The 23,282-nt window shown below is 36.3% G+C and overlaps 1 protein-coding gene across 6 annotated transcripts in view; it reads left to right on the top strand.

The window, feature by feature from the left end:
- The window catches only part of ATP8A1 (ATPase phospholipid transporting 8A1), a 114,596-nt gene that overhangs the window by 79,300 nt on the left and 12,014 nt on the right, over positions 1-23,282 (top strand). For all 6 annotated transcript variants that reach the window (XM_062642407.1, XM_062642409.1, XM_062642408.1 and 3 more), the window contains 5 exons: positions 733-811; positions 6,494-6,555; positions 10,456-10,512; positions 11,272-11,379; positions 22,957-23,045. In XM_062642407.1, coding sequence (XP_062498391.1) covers positions 733-811; positions 6,494-6,555; positions 10,456-10,512; positions 11,272-11,379; positions 22,957-23,045 — 395 coding nt within the window. The remainder of the gene's footprint in view (positions 1-732; positions 812-6,493; positions 6,556-10,455; positions 10,513-11,271; positions 11,380-22,956; positions 23,046-23,282) is intronic.

Raw genomic sequence — 23,282 nt, 5'->3', positions numbered from 1 at the left:
TTGTTAATGAAAAAACGTGATTGCTATACCACAGGAAATCAGTTACATATTTTTTATTTAAGTCTTTCTATGTTTTTATACAATATATTATGGAAAGCATCAGTAGCTTGTTTATCCTTAATACTGTTCTCCGTAGAAAGCATGTTTTACAAATGAAAATTAAAATGTGAATTATTTAGCAAATACATTAAAGGAAGTTTATTTTGATGAAGCTATGTACTTCAGGAATGTAGCATCTAAGGAGGCATCCAAAAAGATACTTTTATTTGTCCTTTTTTAATTTGTTTGTATGTGGAAGTATGTAGATGGGTATATGTAAAACTCAGGTTTTGATTGTTCTGCCATCAAAATTTCTTGTTACACAAAATGTAAATTGTAAAAGCTAGATTCCTTTTTAAGTCTCTACCTAGAATGCAGCAATCGTTCCAGTTGTCTGGTTTAGTTTAATTTTTCTGATGATATTCCCATATGTATACTTTTTAATTTGCCTTCTGATTTGAAATTAAAAGAAGGAGATAATACACACTTTTTTTTTTTTTTCAAAGCATAAAAATAAACAAATGACCCATGAAGAGCTAAGAGGCAGAAAGTGCCTGTCAGTTATATTACTTCACAGTGTTGGCCTGACAAAAACACATTTTGTGACTCCAACACACAGATAAAAAGAAAGGTCAGGGTTCACAGAGCTAGTTTATTGCAAATGGTTCTCATGGATTTTCTGTTTTCCCTTAGGTTTTCTGGTTTCATTGTTTAAATGGCCTCTTCCACTCATTCATTCTGTTCTGGTTTCCACTAAAAGCCCTCCAGCATGGTAAGTCTTACAAAAAATAAAAATATAAGTGTTGAAAGGTATGAAATACCTTAATACCTTCTTTGTTCTTAATAAAACTTTATGAATGCTAACAGGTTTGTGTGGTTAAATTTCAAGATACTATTTCTAGAACTAGAGTAAGTGCAGTATATTTAATGTGTTTTTTTTTTTAATCTGTTGAAAAGTAGGAGTAATGTTATGTACATATACATTAAACTATATGAATGGGTTTTAAGCAAACTGAAGCAAGATGGAGATAAAGAGATTGCTATTTAATTATGCTAGGTTTTGTATATAATACACTGCCATGATAAATACCTACAAGATCCTAAATTACTGCTGTCACTTGCATTATCTCTTACATTTTGTAAACTTTTTTTATTTTTATTTTATTTACGTTTTGTAAACTTTTATTGCTGACCTTTTCTCCTGTTACTTAAAGGGCATACTAACCCATTAGTTTACCTCTGTGTAAGTTGGCTTGTGGCAGAGGAAACTGGGACATCTTGGACAGCTCAGTCTCATCACTCTTCCAGTTCAACTGTTGTGTTTGCACCTGAGCTACAGAAGGAAGTGGTTGGGAGGAAAGCTGTGTTAATTAGACAAAACTTTAAAGCACTGCTTCCAGTTTGTGGCAGTGTTGTGGGGGCTGCAGCTTTTCTGTAAAACTAAAAGTCTGCTCAGTTTCCCTGAAACAACCCGGCAGTCTGGCCCAGCATATAAGATAGAAATACTCCTATGAACATTTTCTAACTGTTGAGACTAGATAATGATACGGTCACAGCTGTTTGTGCTCAAAAAGGTTAAGGGGAAGACTTGTTGCAGAGTATTTTATGCTCAGTGACTTCTGATGGGTAAAGGGAATTAGGTAGCAGGCTGTTTTCTCTGAGAGGCCACTCTCACACTGGATTTGAGTGAGCTCAGTGGCAGTAGTTTGCATTAGAGAGGTTTAGACAGACCAGGAGGAAGGATGTCCCAAAATGTCAATGCATACTCTAAAACTAAATCCAAACCAAAATCTCTGTTCAAAGCTGTTATCAGTCCATGTGAGAGATCTATGCATTGCACATTTAGAGAGCAGACCTTGACCTCTTCAGGAACCTGCTTAGTAAGGTTCCATGGGATATAGCCCTAGAGGGCAGGGGGGCCCATGACTGTTGGTTGATATTGAAGGATCACCTGCTACAAGCTCAAGAATGTTGCATCCCAACTAGAAGGAAGTGCAGCAGGAGGGCCAGGAGACCTCCTTGAATGGATATGGAGCTGCTGAGGAAACTTAGAGGGGAAAAAAGAGGCTTATAAAAGGTGGAAGCAAGGACAGGTGCCCTGGGAAGAATACAGGGATGCTGTCTGGGAAGCTAGGGACCAGGTTAGGAAAGCTAAGGCCCAGTTAGAATTCAACTTGGCTGGGGATGTTAAGGATAACAGGAAGGGATTCTACAGGTACATTGCAAATAAAAGACAGTCTAGGGACAACATGGGCCATCTCTGGCAGCTATCAGGAGCACTGGCTACCGTGGATTTGGAGAAGGCTAAGGTTCATAATGACCTCTTTGACTTGGAAGTCAGACACAGCGACTGTGAGAATGAAGACCCTAGACCTACTGTAGGAGAGGATCTGCTTCGAGACCTTCTTAAAAACCTGAATGTATACAAGTGCATGGGACCTCATGAAATCCATCCCCGGGTCATGAAGGAGCTGACGAATGAAGTTGCTAAGCTGCTGGCCATCATACTTGAAAAATCATGGCAGTCAGGTGAAGTTCCCAACAACTAGAAAAGGGTAATATAACCCTCATTTTCAAAAAGGGGAAAATGGATGACTCGGGGAATTACAGACCAGTCAGTCTCACCTCTGTGCCTGGCAAAATCTTGGAGCAGATTCTCCTGGAAGGCGTGCTAAGGCACATGAAAAACAGTGAGGTGGTTGGTGACAGCCAGAATGGCTTCACTAAGGGAAATCCTGCCTGACCAATTTGGTGGCCTTCTGTAATGGGGCTATGGAACTGATGGACAGGGCTAGAGCAGCTGATGTCATCTACCTGGACTTGTGCAAAGCGTCCCACACGACATCCTTGTCTCTAAATTGGAGATACATCAATTTGATGGATGGACCACTCGGTGGATAAAGAACTGGCTGGATGGCTGCATGCAAAGAGTTGTGGTCAATGGCTCAGTGTCCGACTGGAGACCAGTAACGAGTGGCGTCCCTCAGGGATCGGTGTTGGGGCCGGTCTTGTTCAACATCTTCATCACTGACATGGACAGTGGGATTGAGTGCGCCCTCACCAAGTTTGCTGATGACACCAAGCTGTGTGGTTCGGTTGATACGCTGGAGGGAAGGAATGCCATCCAGAGGGACCTCGACACACTTGTGAGGTGGTCTGATGCCAACCTCATGAAGTTTAACCATGCCAAGTGGTTGAGAAATTTGGGCCTGGCCAGCCTGAAGAAGAAGAAAGCTGTGTGGAGACCTCATAGCAGCCTTCCAGTATCTAATAGGGGGCCTATAGGGATGCTGGGGAGGGACTCTTCACTAGGGACTGTAGTGATAGGACAAGGGGTAATGGGTTAAAACTTAAACAGGGGAAGTTTAAATTGGATATAAGGAGGAAGCTCTTTACTGTAAGGGTGGTGAGTCACTGGAATGGGTTTCCCAGGGAAGTTGTGACTGCTCCATCCCTGGTGGTGTTGAAGGCCACGTTGGACAGAGCCTTGGGTGAGATGGTTTAGTGTGAGGTGTCCCTGCCCATGGCAGGTGTGTTGGAACTTGACGATCTTAAGGTCCTTTCCAACCCTTTCTATGATTCTACACAGTGGAAAAGTGTTTAAACAGGGGAAGTTTAGATTGGATATAAGGAGGAAATTCTTTCCTGTTAGGGTGGTGAGGCAAGGCTGCCAAGGGAGGTTGTGAATGCTCCGTCCCTGGCACTGTTCAAGACCAGGTTGAACGAAGCCTTGGGTGAGATGGTTTAGTGTGAGGTGTCCCTACCCATGGCAGGGGGGTTGGAACTAGATGATCTTAAGGTCCTTTACAATCCTAACCATTCTATGATTCTATGTGATGATGCAGAATAGAGTTCATGTGTGAATGGCAAAGCTGAGATAACTTGCATGATTGGTTGTGAGAGCAGTGTAGCACAGGCCTCTTCAGCTCAAAGCCCCTGGGCTAGAACTGACCTGCTGGCAAGTGGCCTCTACATGTCTGAACAAATTGCCTTGTCTTCCTCTTTCATTCTTAGAGAAAGGCCAGGTGAGTAAGGGACCAGAACTGGGACCTGGAGATAGTGTAGTTGATGGGTGGTATAATCAGAACCTGCTATGGGTCCAGCTGGTGCGAAGTTCTGCATGAAGGGGAGATGAGCACAGGATGGGAGCTGCTGTTAATTAAATCTGATGTCTGTGCATGTGAAGAGGAAAAGGAAATAATGCTATTAGTTTCCTTGGGAGGGGCTGATGAGTGCCAGAGAGATCTACCAGAGAGAGGAATTTCTGAGAACAGATCTCTACCTTGTCTTAGCAAAGAGGCCCAGAGAGGATCCTGAGACATAAAAGGAGGAATGGGAAGAATGGGGGATAGCTCAGCTTCGTGTATAAGAGTTCATATGGGTGCTGAGTCCCAGCACATGTGATGGGAACAGACTTATCTGCCTGCCTGTTCCTCTGTTTTATGCTCATTATGCTTTTACTGTTATGTATATATTGTAAAGCAGTGGAGTGCAAGTTTGAGCAGGTATTTATTAGAATACCTACTCAATTTGATATTGATAATCAGATCTTGAAGATCATTAAAATGTCTGAGCTCTCATTCTATGATTTTCTTTTGAGTATTTTCTCCTGTTTACAATTTAGTCTGAGTTACAACGTAGTCTCACCTCTTTCTTGTCTCTAAGTGGAAAATTTCAAGCTGCATGCTTTGTGGTAGAGTGTACCAAGAAATACGCAATCAGAGAATAGGTATAGAGTCGTAGCAATTGTTTGTCAGAGCTTGCTCCATGTTCTGGAACAACACTACACAAAACTAGTCTTTGTACATTATGGACTGTCATGTGTACTTGAAAGGCAACAAGGACCTAAATTTTTACAAAGGCTTCTTCTGATACAGCTTTGTCAACATGACAGTAAATGGCAGAAGCAAAACTTTTGTGTACAACTGCTGCTTCTTTTCTAACCTTTAAAATGAACCACAGTCTCAGCTGTGTTTTCAGGCTTCTAGAACTCTTGTAGTCCTTTGTGATGTGCTAGTGTGTCCAGGAAGAAAGTTAAATCAGGGAAGTGCCAGGAATGCAACCAGTATCACTAGAGCAAAGGAGGCAGCCATTGTGAGCTCCTCATTGTGTAATGCGAGACAGCTGGTTAAGGAGGACTATTTGTATGAACTTCCACCTGCTGTCTCTTCCAGAAGAGGCAATCATCAATACATAGATTTTTTGTGTGTGTGTGATAACTGGCCTCACAGGTCCTGAAAAGCTTTTTAGAAGGAACAGTCTTGATCCATGACTAAAATTAATTTCATTGTAAAGGTGATATGAAGGTTGGAAAAGAACAAACACCTTTATTATTCTTTCCCCCAACACACCTTTTGAAAAACAGCCTTTCCTATGCTGTCTCAGTATTAGCAGGATTTCTTATTCTTCTTCTTTTATTTTTCTTTTCTTTCCTTTTTTTTTTTTTTTTTGGTCTTGTACTTTTATTTTTCCCTAGTGCATGCACAGTACCTTGATATATTTTTATATGATGGCAGTAAAAAAAGTATCCCAGTGATTAGAACTGCTACAACAGAATATGTGTCCTGGTTTAGTTGCAGTATATGAACAATCTTAAGTGCTAAAAGCATTTCTAAACCGAATATGTGAAAATTTAGCAAGCTCATTACTTCTAATTGAGAATGAGAAATTCCCTCTGTGTAGTTTAGTTGTGTGTTGTCCCAAGTCTGCCAGGAACTTCCATAGAACTGGGATCAGGAAAGCCTTTGCTCTAGCAGTAGTCATAAAATAAGTTTTGTCAAACAAGCCTAAATGCACCGCTTCAGAATTCTGAATTTAAGAACTACAGTAGACGTGAATTTTATGCAAACACATCTCTTTAGGGCACTGACTCTTTGTGTAAATGCTGTGTGTGTACCCATGTGTGTAAAATGGATATATATTTATAAGAAGCCACAGATTTGTTGGGTAAATTTTGAAAATGTTACTCATAGCAAGCATCTCAAGATTTAAAATTGAGTATATTCTGTAGAAATTTGGATAAGAGCAAAGATAAATTTCTATACCAGAAATATCCAGAATCAGTGAAAATCTGATTCTCTAACCTTTGTGTTTACTTATATGCTACAATCAATGTGCACTGCAGTGATTATATTTCATATTATTCTGAAGGTATGATACTGTATCTCTGATTGTAAAAGTTGCTCTAAATTATTGCCAAATAAAATATTACTCATTTCATATATGATGTTACAAAAAGCTCCTATTTCTAGCATAATTCCTGAAGTCACTGAATATTTTAAGGGATTAAAAATTACGGAAGTCATAGTTCTCTACTGTTCAATAGAGTTCAAGGTGGAATCTTGTGTTAGCACCCTCTAGAGATGCTGCCATCTCTGTTGTACCAAAAAGATTTTATATATAGGGACTGCAATTGTGAGTGCTTAAATGTTTTTATCGCTATTTCCTTCTCCAGGTACTGTATTTGGCAATGGCAAAACTTCAGATTACCTGCTCCTGGGAAACACTGTATACACTGTAAGTCTTCCTATAGTTATGTGGTGCTGTATTGTCTATCTATATTGGCTCTATCTTTAACTATTAAAGTGATGTGGGTTTATTTTTATTTATAATTCTCTACAGGGAAAACTTGATTCATTGCAGTACCTTAAGAGTAGGAAATAGCTCTTGAATGACTCCTTGAGAAGCTTTGAAGTACATTTTGTATTCTAATTCCAGTTTTTAAACAAAGCATATAAAATAATGACAAAGCAATAAAAATGCAGAAGATACACCTATCCTTTACTAGAACTGGTTTGTGGATTTATGAAGATACAGTTCTGTCCTCCCTTTCTTAATTTATCATGGGGCTTTGAAAGAGGAATTAGAGCCACATGGAACCAAGGTTTGTGGGATGTCTCTTCAGAGACAAGAAGACTGCCAAAATGACACCTACTTGACCCACACCTGACAGTAATCTGTTATTCTCAGAAATATTAGTCATTATTGGTTTGTTTTGTTCTTTTAATCTTTTATGTCCTAGAATAAATTAATGAAGCTGAAGATCTGTTTTTCAGTACAAATAATTCTTGCAAAAATCTTTCCTTAGGGAATAGGGAGATACCATAACATAGATAAAAGGAAAATGTTCTAGAAATAGTCCTCTGAGAATGTAACTACTGTCAACATCTACATATCAGAGAACATTTTGAATAGTGTTTTCTGGACAGCTGACCAGAAAGGTTGAAGAGCATAAAAGACCGAGTAAACACAGCCCCTTCTATGTATTTCCTGCTTCTGTGCCAGCTAAAATAAAATGTTTCTTCTGCCAGTCAGTACTTGGCCTTTAAACTGGTTCTTTTGGGCACACTTTGTTTGTTCACACAATCTCTTAAAAGTTTATTTTCTCTACACTTCCCTTTCCATGTTCCAAAAGGCAAGCCTAGCATGTTTTGTCAGCAGTAGTTGCATATGATCATGCAATCTATCATATGATGAACTGATCTCCATTAGGGATGGGTGGAATATTCTGGGTGTTTTCTGTGCACGTCTTAACAAAATTAAGATGTAAGGTCACAGTCATTGTCATAGCTCAGTCATGACAGAAGTAGTTCAACTGACATGGGTCTATTTGTATTATGATCTCATAACACGGAGCAGTGTTTAGAAGTCAGCATTTATCTGAGTGTCACAGCATTCCCCAATATTGATAAGTACTTCATAAGAGTATCTACCAGAACCACCTGTTGCTGTAAGTAAGACATGTTCTTCTTGAGAAGAGGTACTCTAAGGACCAGGTTTTCACCTTACTTTAATCCTAATTTCACTGATCTATGTACTTAGAAGTTGCAGTGTTGCTCAATTCAGCAGAAGTTTATTTTATGAGTTTTATGTATGTATACATGAGTTGCGTAACCTTACCTGTCCTATCACCTAAGCCTGGTTTTATGATAGCATCTGCTTTCCTTGATTGCTCTAAAAGTATTCTTTGTATTGGCCATCATTCTGTAGAGTGAGTTAGCACTGTTCCCTTGCTAAACCCAACTATTCAACATACTGCAATCACAGCTGGTGTTCTTTCCTGAAACAAACTCAGAACTTCATCTGCCCAAATCACTTTGCTCTGTGCTTCTTTCCAAAAGCAAAGCTTGACACCAGGAGAAAACAAGTTACATATATTGTGCTAGGGGTTTACTGGATTACACTAGGTCTTTTGAAACTGAGCATTTGAAAAATGCTGTTGTTTAGATTGTAACCTATCAATGGATAAGTCTAGAAATCTTACAGTACTGCAGAAAATCCAAGTATCATCTGTGACATCAGTTGATAAACATAAAACATAAACATAAAAGCTTGCATTTTCACATTTGTAGCAATATTATATTTTCCACCACCTTCAGAAATTAATTTCTGATACTTTCAGTATAGTAATCTGGAGCTACTCATTACTTTTTGAAAAGCATATCCATAAATGCTAAAATAAAAGTCAGTGTAATTTTTCTGTCACCTTCTGCAACTGGTTTTCAACTAGGAGAGCTGAAACTGCACCATTTCCAGAGGCTAACTGCTTGCTATTAACCTGCAGAATGGCAAAGAATCCCCAAGAAATCATCATTTCACAATTTTAAGTCCAGACAACCTGCTTTTTCATTTGTTTTCCAGATTATCCACTTCAGATTGAAAATCTAGGGAGAGGTGGAGGTTGCAGTTGATGTATTCCTCCTCTTGCACAGGAATTCAGGGAGGTCTGGAAAACACATGAAGATCTGAGAGAGTTTCACAATTGGGGGAGCAGAAAGGAGAATTAAAGACTAAAAATATCTGTGCTTGTGCAGTGTATCTGCACTGACATTTGTCAGACATCGTTTTAAAATATCAAAATCATTAGGCTGAGGTACTTCTCATTCTTCCCACAGCTTTTAATCTGGTTTTAAGAAGTCTACATTTATCAGTTGGGCAAAAATCAGTAGCAAAAGAATTCAGAAATAAATATAATTTCTTTGGATCCACAGAGGAGGTCAGGAATGTGCATGGAATTCATATCATGTCCTGGAATCATTTCTTAAACCATAAATTTCAAATAGGAGTGCTATGAAAATATTTGTATGACTGTTCTTGAGAGGTCTTTTTAAAGAAGCTCAGTGCCTTATACAAAATACCAGTTTGATTTCTTGTTTCCTGGGTAGGATTTAGTGAGCTACTGTTAGGTTGGATCAAGGTGGGGGAGAGGGAGCAATAAAACCCACATTCTTGAGGAAACTGCTGTGTATAGTTGGTAACTTTGTTAGGGGTGTTAGTTAAGATGCAGGGAGGGTGTATATTCACACAGTGTCTATCTCCTTTTATAGAGACATGCAATGTTTGTTTTGTGTATACTCTGTCTATGCAATAAGAATTCCTGACATGATCTTAAAGGATGTTTTCTTTCTTATGACCAACACAACAGTAGCAAGCAGGCATTACCAGATGAGTACTTTTTTAGCCATAATTACTTTATTTCATTTGTCCAAATATAGCACCAGAAATGGTTAGACTAAGTCTAACTCATCATGGCCCTTTTTCTTCTCATTAGATTTCACACGTTTTATATAAGGAAGTTGTGGCACTGTGATTTTTTTGTGTGTGTTTTTTGTTTGTTTCTTTCTGTCTTTGTTCTTAATAATGCAGCAATAGTTGAAATAGGAGCTTCCAGAATTAAAAGTATAAACACAGAACTAGAGTGAAAGCTTTCTGGCAGGATTTGTATCTTTCTGTGCACCAGACATAGTACACAGACATTGTCATTTATATTTAACCAGTTATTTTCAGCTTCCGATTGAAGTAAATTTCTGAATTCTAAATCTTCTTGAAGTTCAGCCACAGACAAATTCATGTACATCATTGCTGCCAACCTGGACAACAAACTAGAGTTTAAACTATAGCTGTAACCATTGGAGCTTGGTCTTTGTGACTCAGTCTTTCAGCCTCATGTTCTTCAGATTGCACATAAAGCAGAAGTTGCGATACATATTTACATGTGATTTACAAAATTTAATAACTATTTCTTTGCTAAGAATTTTTGTTTGTGTGAATTTCAAAGGAAGGAGATTTTCCTGAATCAACTAGTCCTTGCTGTGAAATTATAAATTTTCTCCTACTGCTCATCTAAACTAAAATGGAGCATGTCCTACAGGACAACAACATGATGTTTTCAGAGACTGCTCCATAAAAGGAGCTAGGTGCATGGACACACATAGTACTTTGTTGACTATTATTAAGGAAATCACATTTAAATTTAAGAGATTGATTATATTTTCCCTTATTGCATTTGTGCAAGTAAACATGAAGTATGAAAATCATTGAACTTTTTCTTCTGTTCTCCTGGAAGTTCAACCAAACTAATGAACTCTGTATGCTAAGATTCTCATCTTAATTCTGAATCCTCTCTCTCTCTTCAAGTTTGTGGTTCTGACTGTGTGTTTGAAGGCTGGATTAGAGACCTCATATTGGACTTTGGTAAGCAAATGTCTTTTCTATATTCTTAAATGTTCTATAAAATGTGATGAATAACTATGTTCTTTTTTCTCATTTATTGTATTACACCCTCACAGTTTGTCAGCCCTCCCCACAGTATCAAACTAAACTGTGGTTACTGCATGGAAAGAATATCCACATGCAAAAAGTAATGCTTTATATTGAAAAGAAGGACATTGGGATAAGACTTAAAAGTAATCCTTAAACTAGAAAAATCAAATTACTCTGAACTGATTGTAACTTTACTTAAGTTTGCTTAAAATGCAGTAATATTGCTGCTGAAAGTATCGTTGTAGCAACAGGACAAGGGGAAAAGGGATTAAACTTAAATAGAGAAAGTTTAGGTTAGATATAAGCAAGAAGTTCTTTACTGTGAGGGTGGTGAGCCACTAGCACAGGTTGCCTAAGAATGTTGTGAATGCTCCATCCCTGGCAGCGTACAAGGCGAGGTTGGACAGAGGCTTGGGTGACATGATTTAGTGTGTGGTGCTCCTGCCCATGGCAGGGGGGTTGGAACTACATGATCTTGAGGTCCTTTCTACCCCTAACTACTCTATGATTCTATGATTTTTGTGTTAAGAAATAACTAATTGAAGTAACAGAGTTAAATTAATACAAGTCATGGAAATTTCATCCAATACATCAGATTTGCATTTTAAATACTAAGTAGGAAAGATTTTTTTTGTGTCATAATGCACCTGTGATGATTTTTCTGGGTTTTTTGTTTGTGTTTTTTTACAGTTCAGCCATATAGCTATCTGGGGCAGCATAGCACTTTGGGTAGTGTTTTTTGGAATCTATTCTTCTTTGTGGCCAGTCATTCCTATGGCACCCGACATGTCAGGAGAGGTAAAAGTATATTTTAACTACTATCCAAATGTGCACAAAAAATAGTGTTTCAATCTTTAGTACTAATCACTATTAGATCCTTGTGTTAACCAAAGGCGCATAAGAAGGTTGCTTCTTTTGTATGTTCAATGTGGTAACCATGTTTATTTAAAGCATAATGAATTTTACTCTTGTGAAAATAGAGCTCAACTAACAGGCTATCATTATAGGGTCTAGGAAGAAGAGTAGACAGGTAAGCTGCTTTGCACTTCTTTAGTAAGTTTTCATTTTCTAAAGATAAGTTTTCAAAATTCAGAGCTTGGAATTACAGTGCTTATTTGGCTGGAAGTTTTTTTTCTGTAATGAGGTAGCACAAGTAGTGCATTGGTTAAAGCAGTTTCTTGATCTTCAGTTTATGAATTTGCCAAGTATTTGAAACTGTAAAACCTCAAAAAATTTAAGGTGCTGTAACATTGCATGAGCAGCTGTTTGACATGCACTCATTTACTTTTCTATTAACTTGCTGCTTTGAATGCATCATTGTACTGTTATCTTTAACCTTTTCACAGTAATTACCAGTTTCTGTTTCATTTATTATGCAATTTGTGTAAACCTACTCTGAGTATTGCAAATAGAACTGAATTCATACAAGATGCTTACTTGATGCCTGTGCTGATCGAATTGTAACTTCCAAATTCTCAAAACCATTGAGATCCCAAAACAGCTGAAATTTAGTATTAATTTCCCAGACTACTTATGTCTGCTTCTGGGCATGGACAGTACTTGCTGAGCTGAGGAGTTCTATGTGTATTCTCAATGGGAATCAAAACTGAGAATACCTGCTTGTTTCAGAAAAATATTCTTCTAATGGTTGTCAAAGCATACCATCTAAATCAGGCCTTACACCCATACAAGTGTGAGTGCCTTTAACTCCACCACTGTTACCGAATTCAGCAATTTAAAAATTCATGCAGGATGTAGAAATTCAGGTGCATATCTGTCCTTCATTTGGAGGTAATTCAGACACACAAATTCCATCTCCTACATAAGCAGCTATAGGAAAAATAGTATGTAGGCATTTATATAACTACTGCATTTTAATGGAAAAGCACAAGAAATTAGCTTAAGTACTTGTACACCTAAGAAAAAAAAACTGAAATTATATAATTTCATGCTGTTTTTTCTATTATAACCTCTTACCCATGTATATATGTAGATTTTTTTACATTAGTATGTTGCCTTCCCACCTCAAAATTAATTATGTACATTATTCTAAATTAAAGTAGTTGAAGCTGTCATACTTCAGCATTTTTCTTCATATATTACAGAAGATATATATATTATTTTTTCCTCATATTTTGTAGAAGAAATAGGATGGGGTTGGAATTTATTTTTAGACATTTTGTAAAACTTTATGCATTGTTTTTTAAGACAGAAGAACTTCTATATTGACAAGCACAATGAACTGGCAGGGTGTGTTATACTTGGTATGACATAAAGATGGCTACTTCAGTGTTGATTTTTCTTAGTACTCGTGCAGTCTCTGAAGTTGTTGTAAGAAAAATATATTTTTGAAGGGAATGTAATTCATACAAACTTGGAAAAACAATTCTTTGTAAAGAGGAAACTGTCAAAAAAAATAAATACTCTTGGGGTTTCAGTTCAGCATGACAACAAATTAGTCTGACTTTATGAACCTAAATTCATTTATTTGTTATGATAAAACTGTAACTGTACTTGAAATGGGCAGTTTATTTTGTCAGTATGTTTGCTTATGCACATGTGTATATAGTAGATTTTGATGTGTGTATGTATGGTTCACACATTTTTTGAGGGCGGTATTGTTGGGTGAAGTTGGTTTTGGTTTCGTTTTCTTCCTAAATACAGTTAGAAGTCTGAATAAAATCTCCTAAACCCATCAGGGACCACAAAACTTGTTTTAAAAGGTCTAGTCTAGCTTTTTGAGCTGAACTCTGTGTGGCTAAATGTCCTGTCAAGGAATACTGCAGCTCAGATTGAAAGCAGGATTTTTGTATGCTCTCTTCGAAGCACCCTCACTGACCAAGTGGTCTCTGGCAGGGCAGAATTCACTGGATACCTCTGAAGCAAGTCCAGGCCTTCCATAAGTATTCAAACTCAAAGATTCACAAATCTAACTGTTGACAAGACTGTGGTATGATAGAAACATCCATCTAGATATCTCTGCTTGCCTGTGCAAATACTGCTTATGTAGCTTCTTCAAATGCGCAGGTCAGACTTGAAGACTTCGTCCAAGTAAGTTTGGCAGAAATTAAATGAACAAGTCAAAAGCTGACCTCTGCTTTTGTAGCTTTTTGTCTGTTTCGCCCTGGCCTGATCTCATAAATTATGCTGAAGGAGATTTTCGGGGCTTTTTTTCCCTCAAAATGTGTTTATTCAAAGTGCCCCTTTTTAATAAACTGTATATTTATAAGGAGATTTTACCAATAATCCTCATCAAGTTTAAATGTATTCTCTTTCAGCTCCTAACAGCTGATAACAACAGTTGTACCTTAGTAGATTTATAGTCTTACCAGTCAGTATTCTTGATATTAGTCCAACCACTGAGTGCCAGCTAGATGATGATACATCTTCTACAAACACCTTTTTCATGGCTTCTTTTAGACAGAAAAGAAACCTATTGAAACACTCTAAAAAAGATTCAGACTACCTTCTTCATTTTAATGTCATGAAAAAAATATGATTTTTCTGTTTATTGCTGATTCTATAAAAAAAATGAATGCTTTTGAAGGGACGAGAAAAAAACATATGGAGATGGTGGAAAGACTTCATTTCATACAGAGAAGTGTCATCTAAATATTTTGAAACTCATATTTTTCATCTGTTTCTATAAGATACCCGTACAGGTCTGATGAATATGTTTAAACAGAGAACTCTCGAGATAATGCCTCAAGAGAAAAATAAAGTTGTAACAGAAGAAGAGTCTGTTTATGCTGCAAAAACAATCATATGTTAGAGCACTGAAACTAGCAGCCCAAAGTTAAATCCTAAGAATTACTGGTTTGTGTTCATCTTCTAGTATCAAAGCATCACCCAGTAATTTACTGAACAAAGAAACAATTATCTTACATAATTTTGCAAGTTTTCCCTGCTTTTTAAACTAATTTTGTTTCTTCTTGTGTAACATTCCAACTATAGAAAAGATAATTAAAGTTAGCTTTTACATATGTTGCTATGCATTAGTAATACAGAAGTAATACAGAAGGAAAGACTGTAGAGTGCTGTGCTCTGAAACAAAATACAGTGAAATGAAAAATGATGACTTTCTGACAAAGTGCCAGCAGTTTTTGTGATCGTCTAGGCCACTGTTAGAGACTGATTAACAGGCATCTGGATTACAGTAGCAGAAAAATGTTTCCTTTGTAAAATTCTAGCAAAATCTTAGAATCAACCTTCAAACAAGAAACCAGTTACATTTTGTCAGCCTTGAAACAGTTTCTATTCCAGTTTAATTAAAAAAGTTCGTAGTGAAGAAAACTTCATTTATTTTCCCTGATTGATGATGTTCAGATGAAAACTGCCAGTTTACCATTCTCTTTCTGCAGACAGCCTAGAAGGAAAAATGGATGAAAAGTGTGGGAGAAGCAATGGGATTTATGAAGCATAACAAAATGGAAAAATGGGCTGTAAAATTGAAGGATATGTGGTAAAAATGGGGTGGTAACCTAAGTAGTTAATTATATAGTATCCATGGCTAGTTGAGGTACTGTAGCAGATTGTTTTAGTAGTCTAAAACAAGACTTTTTAGCATTAATAAAGCTAAAGCTACTATTTATCTTCATATTATTTTTGTTTGTACTTCGGACTTACTCATGTTAAAATTTCTGTTCTTAACTTTATTCTAAGAATTAGGAAATATATTCTTCTAGTCCTAGACAAGGATCCTAAAATATTAGGAATTCGAGTTTTATCTTCTTATAGCAAACTGTTAAAATACCTTTTCTGCTAAGACAATTTTAGCAGTAGTGGCAAAACATGATTTCTGTTGAAGGGAACTTCATACACAGCATATGAGAGAGAAACATGGAAAGCATTTCAAAAGTTTTCAGTGATTTTATAATAATCTTGCAGTACCTGTAACAGAGTCTTTATTACAGCAACAGTGTTTATCTTCAGTAATGTCTCTTCACATCTGAACAACTAGCTTTAAAGATTATTTTGTTACTGTTTTAGCTGTAAAAAAATGTGCTTCTAAGTATAGATATACAGGAAAGAAATGGGGAAAATAAACAAACAAACAAAAAAGAAAACCAAGAAAAAAAATCTACAACCAAACCAACCAAAAACCTTCTTTGTTAGATTTAACACCATTATGGGGAAGTGGGTCATAGTGCAGGACATCTGTTTTGACCCATTACATAAAATAATCTCCATTGGCTTTCAAAAAAGGTACCACTGCAGACTAGAATGTTTTCATTGCAGAGTTGAGTAAATCAACTGCCTAGATCTCTTTCTCCACTACATTGATATAACTGAAGTTGATACTTTTCTTTATGTGGAACTTTAACAGAGTAAGTTAACTATTCTTTCAGTATTTTTTAAAGCAAATTACACTATTCTCTAAGTTTAAACCACATGTAGTTTGCATAAGTATCTAAAAGTAAATGCCAGGCCTCTTCATATTTGATGAGGTATTTACTGTGTAGGTGTAATTTTTCCTTCTTTGAAATTCCAGTACACAAAAGGCTGTTCTGTGATGCTGAACAAAATTCATTTTAAATCTGTGATTAAAACTAGAAGTTTCCCGATGCCCTTGTTTTGTCGTATTGTGCATTGTAAGCACTTGAAAGAAGTGGTGCTGTGATTAAATGGTTTTATATCCGTGCAGTCCTTTTGCAATAATTGCATTAACTAATGAAGTTTCTGTAACTTGCATCACCTACTAAGAGTCATTATCATTCATGTCAGTAAGCTATAAAGCTGCTAGAATCTTCCATTAATGCTGCCATCAGTGCAATTCCAAAGGCTACTTTTCGTTGTAATGTCACTTTAAAAAAGTAGACTGATTTTTTTAAATTATAAAATAGATACATTTCTAAGCTGATATGGTTCTCTCTTTCTTGTTCAAGTGTGGTTGTGCTTTGAGATGAAAACTTGTAATTGGGGAAGAAAAAAAGCAACCTGATGTATATTTCACACCAATGCAACTCCTGATTCCTTGGATTACCATTACGTGGTTTGAGTTGTTAGGCCTCTTTTTATACACCTGTGTGACTAATAACTTAAAATTATGACACTTACTGGAATAAGAAGTATGACATTGAGATTAAAAGCAAAAGTTCAATATCTGCAGAACTTTTTAATTTATTGTGGTACTGTAGATAATGCAGTGTAAAGTTCTCCAGAGCACCATCTGTTTCTGCTCTGTCTGACCCAGGGGATCTATAAAAAAAATGATGGAAACTGAAGTTAAAGAACAAGCCTTTTAGGTATTTTACAGAACTTTGGATCATTTGATTGAGGTTTGCAGAATCTTTATGAAAAACAGTAATACTCCTTGCAGGCTAATTTACCTGCACCACATAGGAAAGATGTATGAGAATATACTATATTAACAGTATTAGTTCCTTAAATATTTCTCCAGCCTTTTGAGGTTCCTCTGGTGCATCAGCCACTCCTCCCAGTTTGTCATCAGCAAACTTCCTGAGGGTGCACTCTACCCCATCATCCAGATCTTTAACGAAGATGTTAAACAGGACTGGACCACAGTATTAGTGCCTGGGATATGCTGTTAGTTAGTGGCCTCCCCATAGTCTGTGCCACCACCCTCTGGAACCAGCCATTCAGCCAGTTTTCAGTCTACCTCACTGGCTGTTCATCCAGCCTGATCATCAACAGCTTCTCTAGGAGGTTCTTGCGGTTTATTCCCTGCTGTGTTGTCCCTCCAGCTGTAAAAGGTGCTATTAATGGATACTTGTCTCTTGGATTTTTAAAACCAGATGAGTGTTATTTTAATAACTTTTGCAGGATACAGCAGAATAAATAAATTTAAATGGTTGTATATTTAAGAAAATTACTGTGTTACTTTTCCTCAGTGTTAGCTGGGGAGTTATAAATAATGCCTCTAAAATTTGAAAAATAATGATTCTATTTAAGTTCCTCAATGAAACAAGAAAAGTACTGTGCCATGCTTTTAAGGAAACCTGTAAGATAACTCAGTTGACAATCTTTATTTCTTGAGCCCTATATGGTAAACAAATACCCAAGTCTCTCAATTCTTATTATCACAAAACTTGTGGAAAGTAGCCATTCTTCAGTCGCTAATATCTGAGGTAGTTATGCTGAGTTGGTCAGTTTGTTGGTTTTGTTTGAGGGGGGGGTTTCCCCGCTTCACTGCTTATTAAGGATCTGGATTAAAATATTATCCAAGATTCTGGTTCTTCATTTTGGGGGTAAGTAATTGGGTTTACTAATTTTCAGCAAAGGACTGTTACTTATTTAGAGAGCATGTCTGTACTACAGTTTTTAAGAACATTGAAATTAAACAACAAAAGGTCGGGGGGTCTTTCGTATCCAAAAATATTTTCAAGGCATTCTCAGCAAAAGGCCCCTATAGGCCTTTTCCCCATTTTTAGCACATTTTCACCCCCTTCCCAAGTTTTCCCAGCTTGCTTTTACAGACCTGTGAGTCTTTACAAAACAATAATCAGTAATATTTTTCTGTCTTCCCCTCTATACATATATGAACCTCTTGTTTAGAGAAATAAAAATTTTCAGTGTATGTTTGTGGAGAATATTACTTTTAAAAATCGCAGTGATTTATTGATTTTTTTTTTTTTAAAGTGAATCAGAATTCATCCCATAACACATATTCATTTTATTCATCTGTCCTCACCTGAGAGCCTAAAATTATGTTACCGTACTGAGACTAACTTATTTTACCTTGTCTAGTTCTTTAAAGTTTGCTTTTAGTCTTTCACTTCAGAAATCCAAAATATTTTCAGAAGGGGTTTTTCTTTTCCCATTACGTAGTTTTCATTTTGAGTCCTCAGATCTTCACGGTTTAATTGTACTTAGTCTGGTACTAGGTACCTGTTAGCCAGAATATGCTTTTCCCAGATACACTTCAAAGATTCTTTTCCATATTCGGTGGTTACATTCTCATTCTTCTTTGACTGCACAGGTACAAACAGAAACCACAGAGCTGATCTTTGAACTACGAAATTTAACTTTTCTGTTTATGATGGTCTGTCTTGGTGATACTACCATTCTAATATTCTTTTTTGTTGATTAGTGTCCTGGTTGGCATTTAACTGAATGTTTTTCCTCAGCATGTTATTGTAATCTCCTTTCTAATCAAAAGCTATGTGTTTTTTTTTCTGTTTATAATGTTACTAATCAAATTCAGTGCACATTCCTGTTGTAGTTCCGAATACAGCAATGCTTAAAAGATTGATCATATTCAGATGCCTACTTTCTCCATAGCAACTTCATCTTCTGATGTGCAGTAGTGAGGAATGACTTCAGTTCTTTACAAATTCTACTGAAACTCAGTGTTTCCTGTACTCCTTCCTATTACACCTGTTGCAATGCAGACAGCCCCTATCCTGGTGACAAACTCTGTAGAACCACAAGAACTCATCTGTTCTTCATGGCTTTACATTTCTTTTGCCAGATACTATTTCTTACATCATCTTTGATTCGACTGGAGTTTCCCTATGCATCTTTTACTCTGAGGCAAAGGAGGACAGTGTAGCTTTCTCTTGCAGAACAACTAACATTCTCTGATTACAAGCACAACTAAAAGTAGTGTGATACATGTTGTCTTGGTAGCTTATCTGATTCCACATCCAAGTGGCTAATTCTTTTTAATTTTCTAAAGGTTGTTTTTCAGGTGTGTTAGTTCAAGATGTAGCACAACCTCATTAGGCAAACCTTTACTAACAGAACCTCTTTCTCTTCCTAATTCTCAGGGAAGCTTTTTTTGTTTGTGTGTCATTCTCTTCTCCAGCTTTTTGAGGAAATTTCCAGGTATTAATATGTATTGTGAAGCTTTTTTTCTTTACTCTTTCTTTGCTTTTTATCTTTGAAAACACTGTCTGAAGTCAACAAATATAGCAACTGATAATTTCTTTTCCTAATTGCTATTTCTGGCACTATGATTTATTGCTGACGTTTTTGGGCTTTTTTTCCCAAATGTAAAATATCTATTGAGGTAACGGAAACTTTCATAAAATGCAAGGAAGAAATTAAATGTCTGTAAACTTAATTCACAAAGTTAAAATGCCGCTCTAAGCTAGTACAGGAATATGTAATAAGGTGCAGTCTTGCATTTCATCCCTTTCTGGGGAAGCCAGTAAGGCTTCGGTTTGTATTTGCAGAAAATGGAGGGACTCCCTGTTTAATATACCTAATAAGCAGAGTTCCTATGTAGTTCTTAATAGTAACTGTGAGATGTTTTTTAAACTGTAAATAATAAAGAAAGATAAGAGCCATTACAAGAACTCAGTTGTAGGAACTTCACTGCACTAAGAGTTACTGCAGATCTGTTTTAATGCAACAGTAAGATTTCGGCATGTATGAAGGCGAACACATGCAGGTAACTGAAACTAGTGGTGTTGTCTCTGTAGGTTGTTGAGAAGAGAAGCTCTTGCTCATTTGATAGTGTTGAGGAGGTATTACTTGAATGGTTCTGTAGTTTATAGGGAGAGGATAAATACCCTGATGATATCTGAAATAGATAAACCAAAGTGTTACGATAGTGTTTTCATAAGCTTTTCTGCAGCAAGAGTTTTAGTGTTCTTTTCATCTTTCTCTCTTCTAGAAGGCTTTTTAAAATCTGAGCTGGCTGTTCTGGCAGACCATTTCATAATGAAAAAGGGGATATTCTCTGTTCATTTTGGCATGTAATTTCCTAACAGTACGTCTTCGTCAGTGCATTAAAAATGTTTTACAGCCAATATTTCTAATCTGCCACTAAGCAATGAAAGGGAGTATTTCTCAGAATTTATTTCATTTTAATAAGAATTTATACAAAAATCTGTGCATTGCACTGAATAAACTATGTTAATTCATTTTAGAAAGTCCTAATAGTAAGCATGAGCTACACATACAACAAATTACTTATTCTCCCTGCAGGATTTGTAAGTCCTACAATAAACTAGGCTTCCCAGCTCTCATTTTGGATTACTTCTGAATTCCCCTGGGAGCCACTTTTGTGGCAGATTCCATTTGGTTTCACAAGGCCTAAAGGGGGAAAACTTGGCATAGACCACAAATCTCTCACATTAGGAACAATTTGTAAACCACGAACAGAGGCAGCCAGAGTCCGTCCCCAGAACAGCCTGCTCCTGTTAGTGCCATTGTCTGAAAAGGATTGGTTTGCCATTTCCCAAATGACCTGCCTATGTGTAGAGAGATGTGAAAAGTTAGAGACAAAAATGTTTTCTACAGAGTGAGGGGGGAGCTTTCTTGTACAGAAAGGAAGGAAATACCTCTGTGGGATTTTATTTTTTCCCTTCTTCATCCAAAAAATACAAAGAGGCCCTCTGTCTTTAATGCGAATGTCAGCTTTAAATCTTTTAGGTTTGGATTAACTCTGTAAAGGAAAAAAAAAATCTGACAGGCTTTCAAATATGACGCAGAAAAACTTTTTTCTTTTTTTTTTTTTTTCTCTCAATTCATGTTGTTCATTTGTAAAGCCAAAGGCTGGATGGACTGAATAGTAGGCGCCAGTTGTTCCTCCATTCATAGTTAGCATTACAATAGTCAGAATTAACATCCTAAGACCTACATTATCACTTTTGCTGTTTCACCAGCAAACATTTAATACAGGGTGGCTAAGGCAAGGACAGCTCTTTTCTATGTCCTTACAAATTAAAAAAAATGTTGTTAATAATAGGAAGCTAAAGTCATAATTACTTCAAGTTGTATTTTGTGCTTGTTTATAGGAAACTTGGTCTCTCTGATTGCCACGTAATTATAAAATGTCTTGCAAAATGTAGTTGCAGTAGACATTTCCTATTAGTTGCAGTTTAAAGAAATTACTATTTCATCAAATATGTCAAGTCATGTTTTGCTTATAAAGTGACTGTGCTAATGCATTTTCTCCACTTACTGATACAAAATTTTCTTTTTTTTTTTAACTCTGTTGAAAATATGAATTGTTTTATTTTGAACCTGGCACTGCTCAGTGTTTACACCTTTGCTGACAGCTGTTGGCAGAAATAATTACCAGAATTTCAGGGAATAGCTATGTCCTTTTAACGTAGTTATGGAAAGTTTCTTGAATTTTCAGTTGAAATACATTCTTATGCTTTCCAAAGAATCCGTGCCAGTAAGAATTTGGATACAAAAATAAGGTAAACAGAACATTTTATGTGATTCATAAGAGAATGAGATTTTTTTTTTTCTGAAAATAGTTCACTTTTGGTTTTATGCATTGACATAGCACATATAATTCTAAAATGTTCATGTATGCACATTCAGAAATTAGACTCAGGTGCTGAAGCTACCTGCAGTTTTCTTCTAATTAATATTAGGAAAATGTCAACTTATTTATTTTAGTTGCATACTGAGGTTTAACCTTTGAAAGGAATTAGTCTCCAAGTAATGAAGCAAAGGATTTGAAAGAGTATTGTTGTGTAGCAATCTTATATTCAGCTTCTGTGCAATCTAATTACATTATAGGGATATTTTTGATACTGACTGCAAAACAATCTTCAGTAATATACTTCATTATGTATTTATCATACTCCTTGCATCCATAATATTGTTGTTGTAGATACTTGGACATGAATTACAAGGGTAGAATAAAGGTGGTTTTGGTTGTTTTTTGTTCCTATGATGTCAGTACATTATGTTTGTTTTGGGTTTTTACTGTGTTTTAGTTTTTAGTATGCTTACAGACCAAGTCATGAACAGCAGAAATATACATCCTATATATAGTTATATATTGTAAAGTGGTGTATAAAAAAGCCAACACACAGCTAAAAGCAGTGATCTGGTTTGTAAATATTTCACCATGCATTAATGTGTTAAACCTTCATTAAGCAATATGTTGCATACTTCCATAATTTGTAGTTTTCTTGGTTCTTATTTTTAAGCAGTTTCTTGGAGACCAGTGTGGGAACTGCAGTACAATGAGTGATCAGAGTTATATTGCAAAATTATTGTTAACAGTGTTTGATACCCATATCAAGGGTTCTGAGAAATCTGTTAGGGTTGATTGCAAATAAGAAATTGTGCTCATAATGTATTGACGGAGATTGGGGAAGGAGGGAATTTCAATAAATCTAGTTTTAATGGAAACATCTACAGTCAGCACAGTGGTGTAGAGCAGGGTTGTGGAGGGATAGATTCCCCCCCCCCCCCAAAGAGCTAAGTGGTGTGGTCTTTCTACCAGCTTCTTAACATGAATTAGTACTTACTATCTACTGGATTTCTGTAGTGACTCGGGATTTTAGAAAGGAGTTCAAGTTTTATTTCACATTAGAGAGTCTAGAATGTTTCCTTTAAATTTGTTTTTTTGATACTCTCAACCAAGTAATTTAGATTTCTAGGGTTTTTTTCCCAGTTCTTGTAATGACATTGTTACATTTTGTGCTTTATTCCCTTCAGGCAGCTATGATGTTCAGCTCTGGAGTGTTTTGGATGGGACTTCTGTGTATTCCTCTGACAGCTTTACTTCTTGATGTAGTGTACAAAGTGTGAGTACAGAAATACTGAGGTTTACGGGATAAAGTACTGACTTTTAAATATTTGTTCTAATTACTAGCATAAGAAAAACAAATTAAGATCAGCTCTGGTTATCATAAAAAAATATTTTTCACCTTGTTTATTTTTGACAAACTTTTTTACAAGCATTAGTGGTATTTTAAATGTTTCAATAATTTAATGTCTTTTATTAAATATTTGTTGCTTCTAATTTGCCAGAACAGCTGGTA

Source organism: Pezoporus occidentalis, unplaced genomic scaffold (assembly GCF_034315485.1).
Source record: "Pezoporus occidentalis ecotype Australia unplaced genomic scaffold, CSIRO_AGI_Poc_V1 ctg71, whole genome shotgun sequence".
Lineage (NCBI taxonomy): Eukaryota > Metazoa > Chordata > Aves > Psittaciformes > Psittacidae > Pezoporus > Pezoporus occidentalis.
The sequence above is the reverse complement of the archived record's forward strand: the minus strand, read 5'-3'. Positions and strand labels throughout refer to the sequence as shown.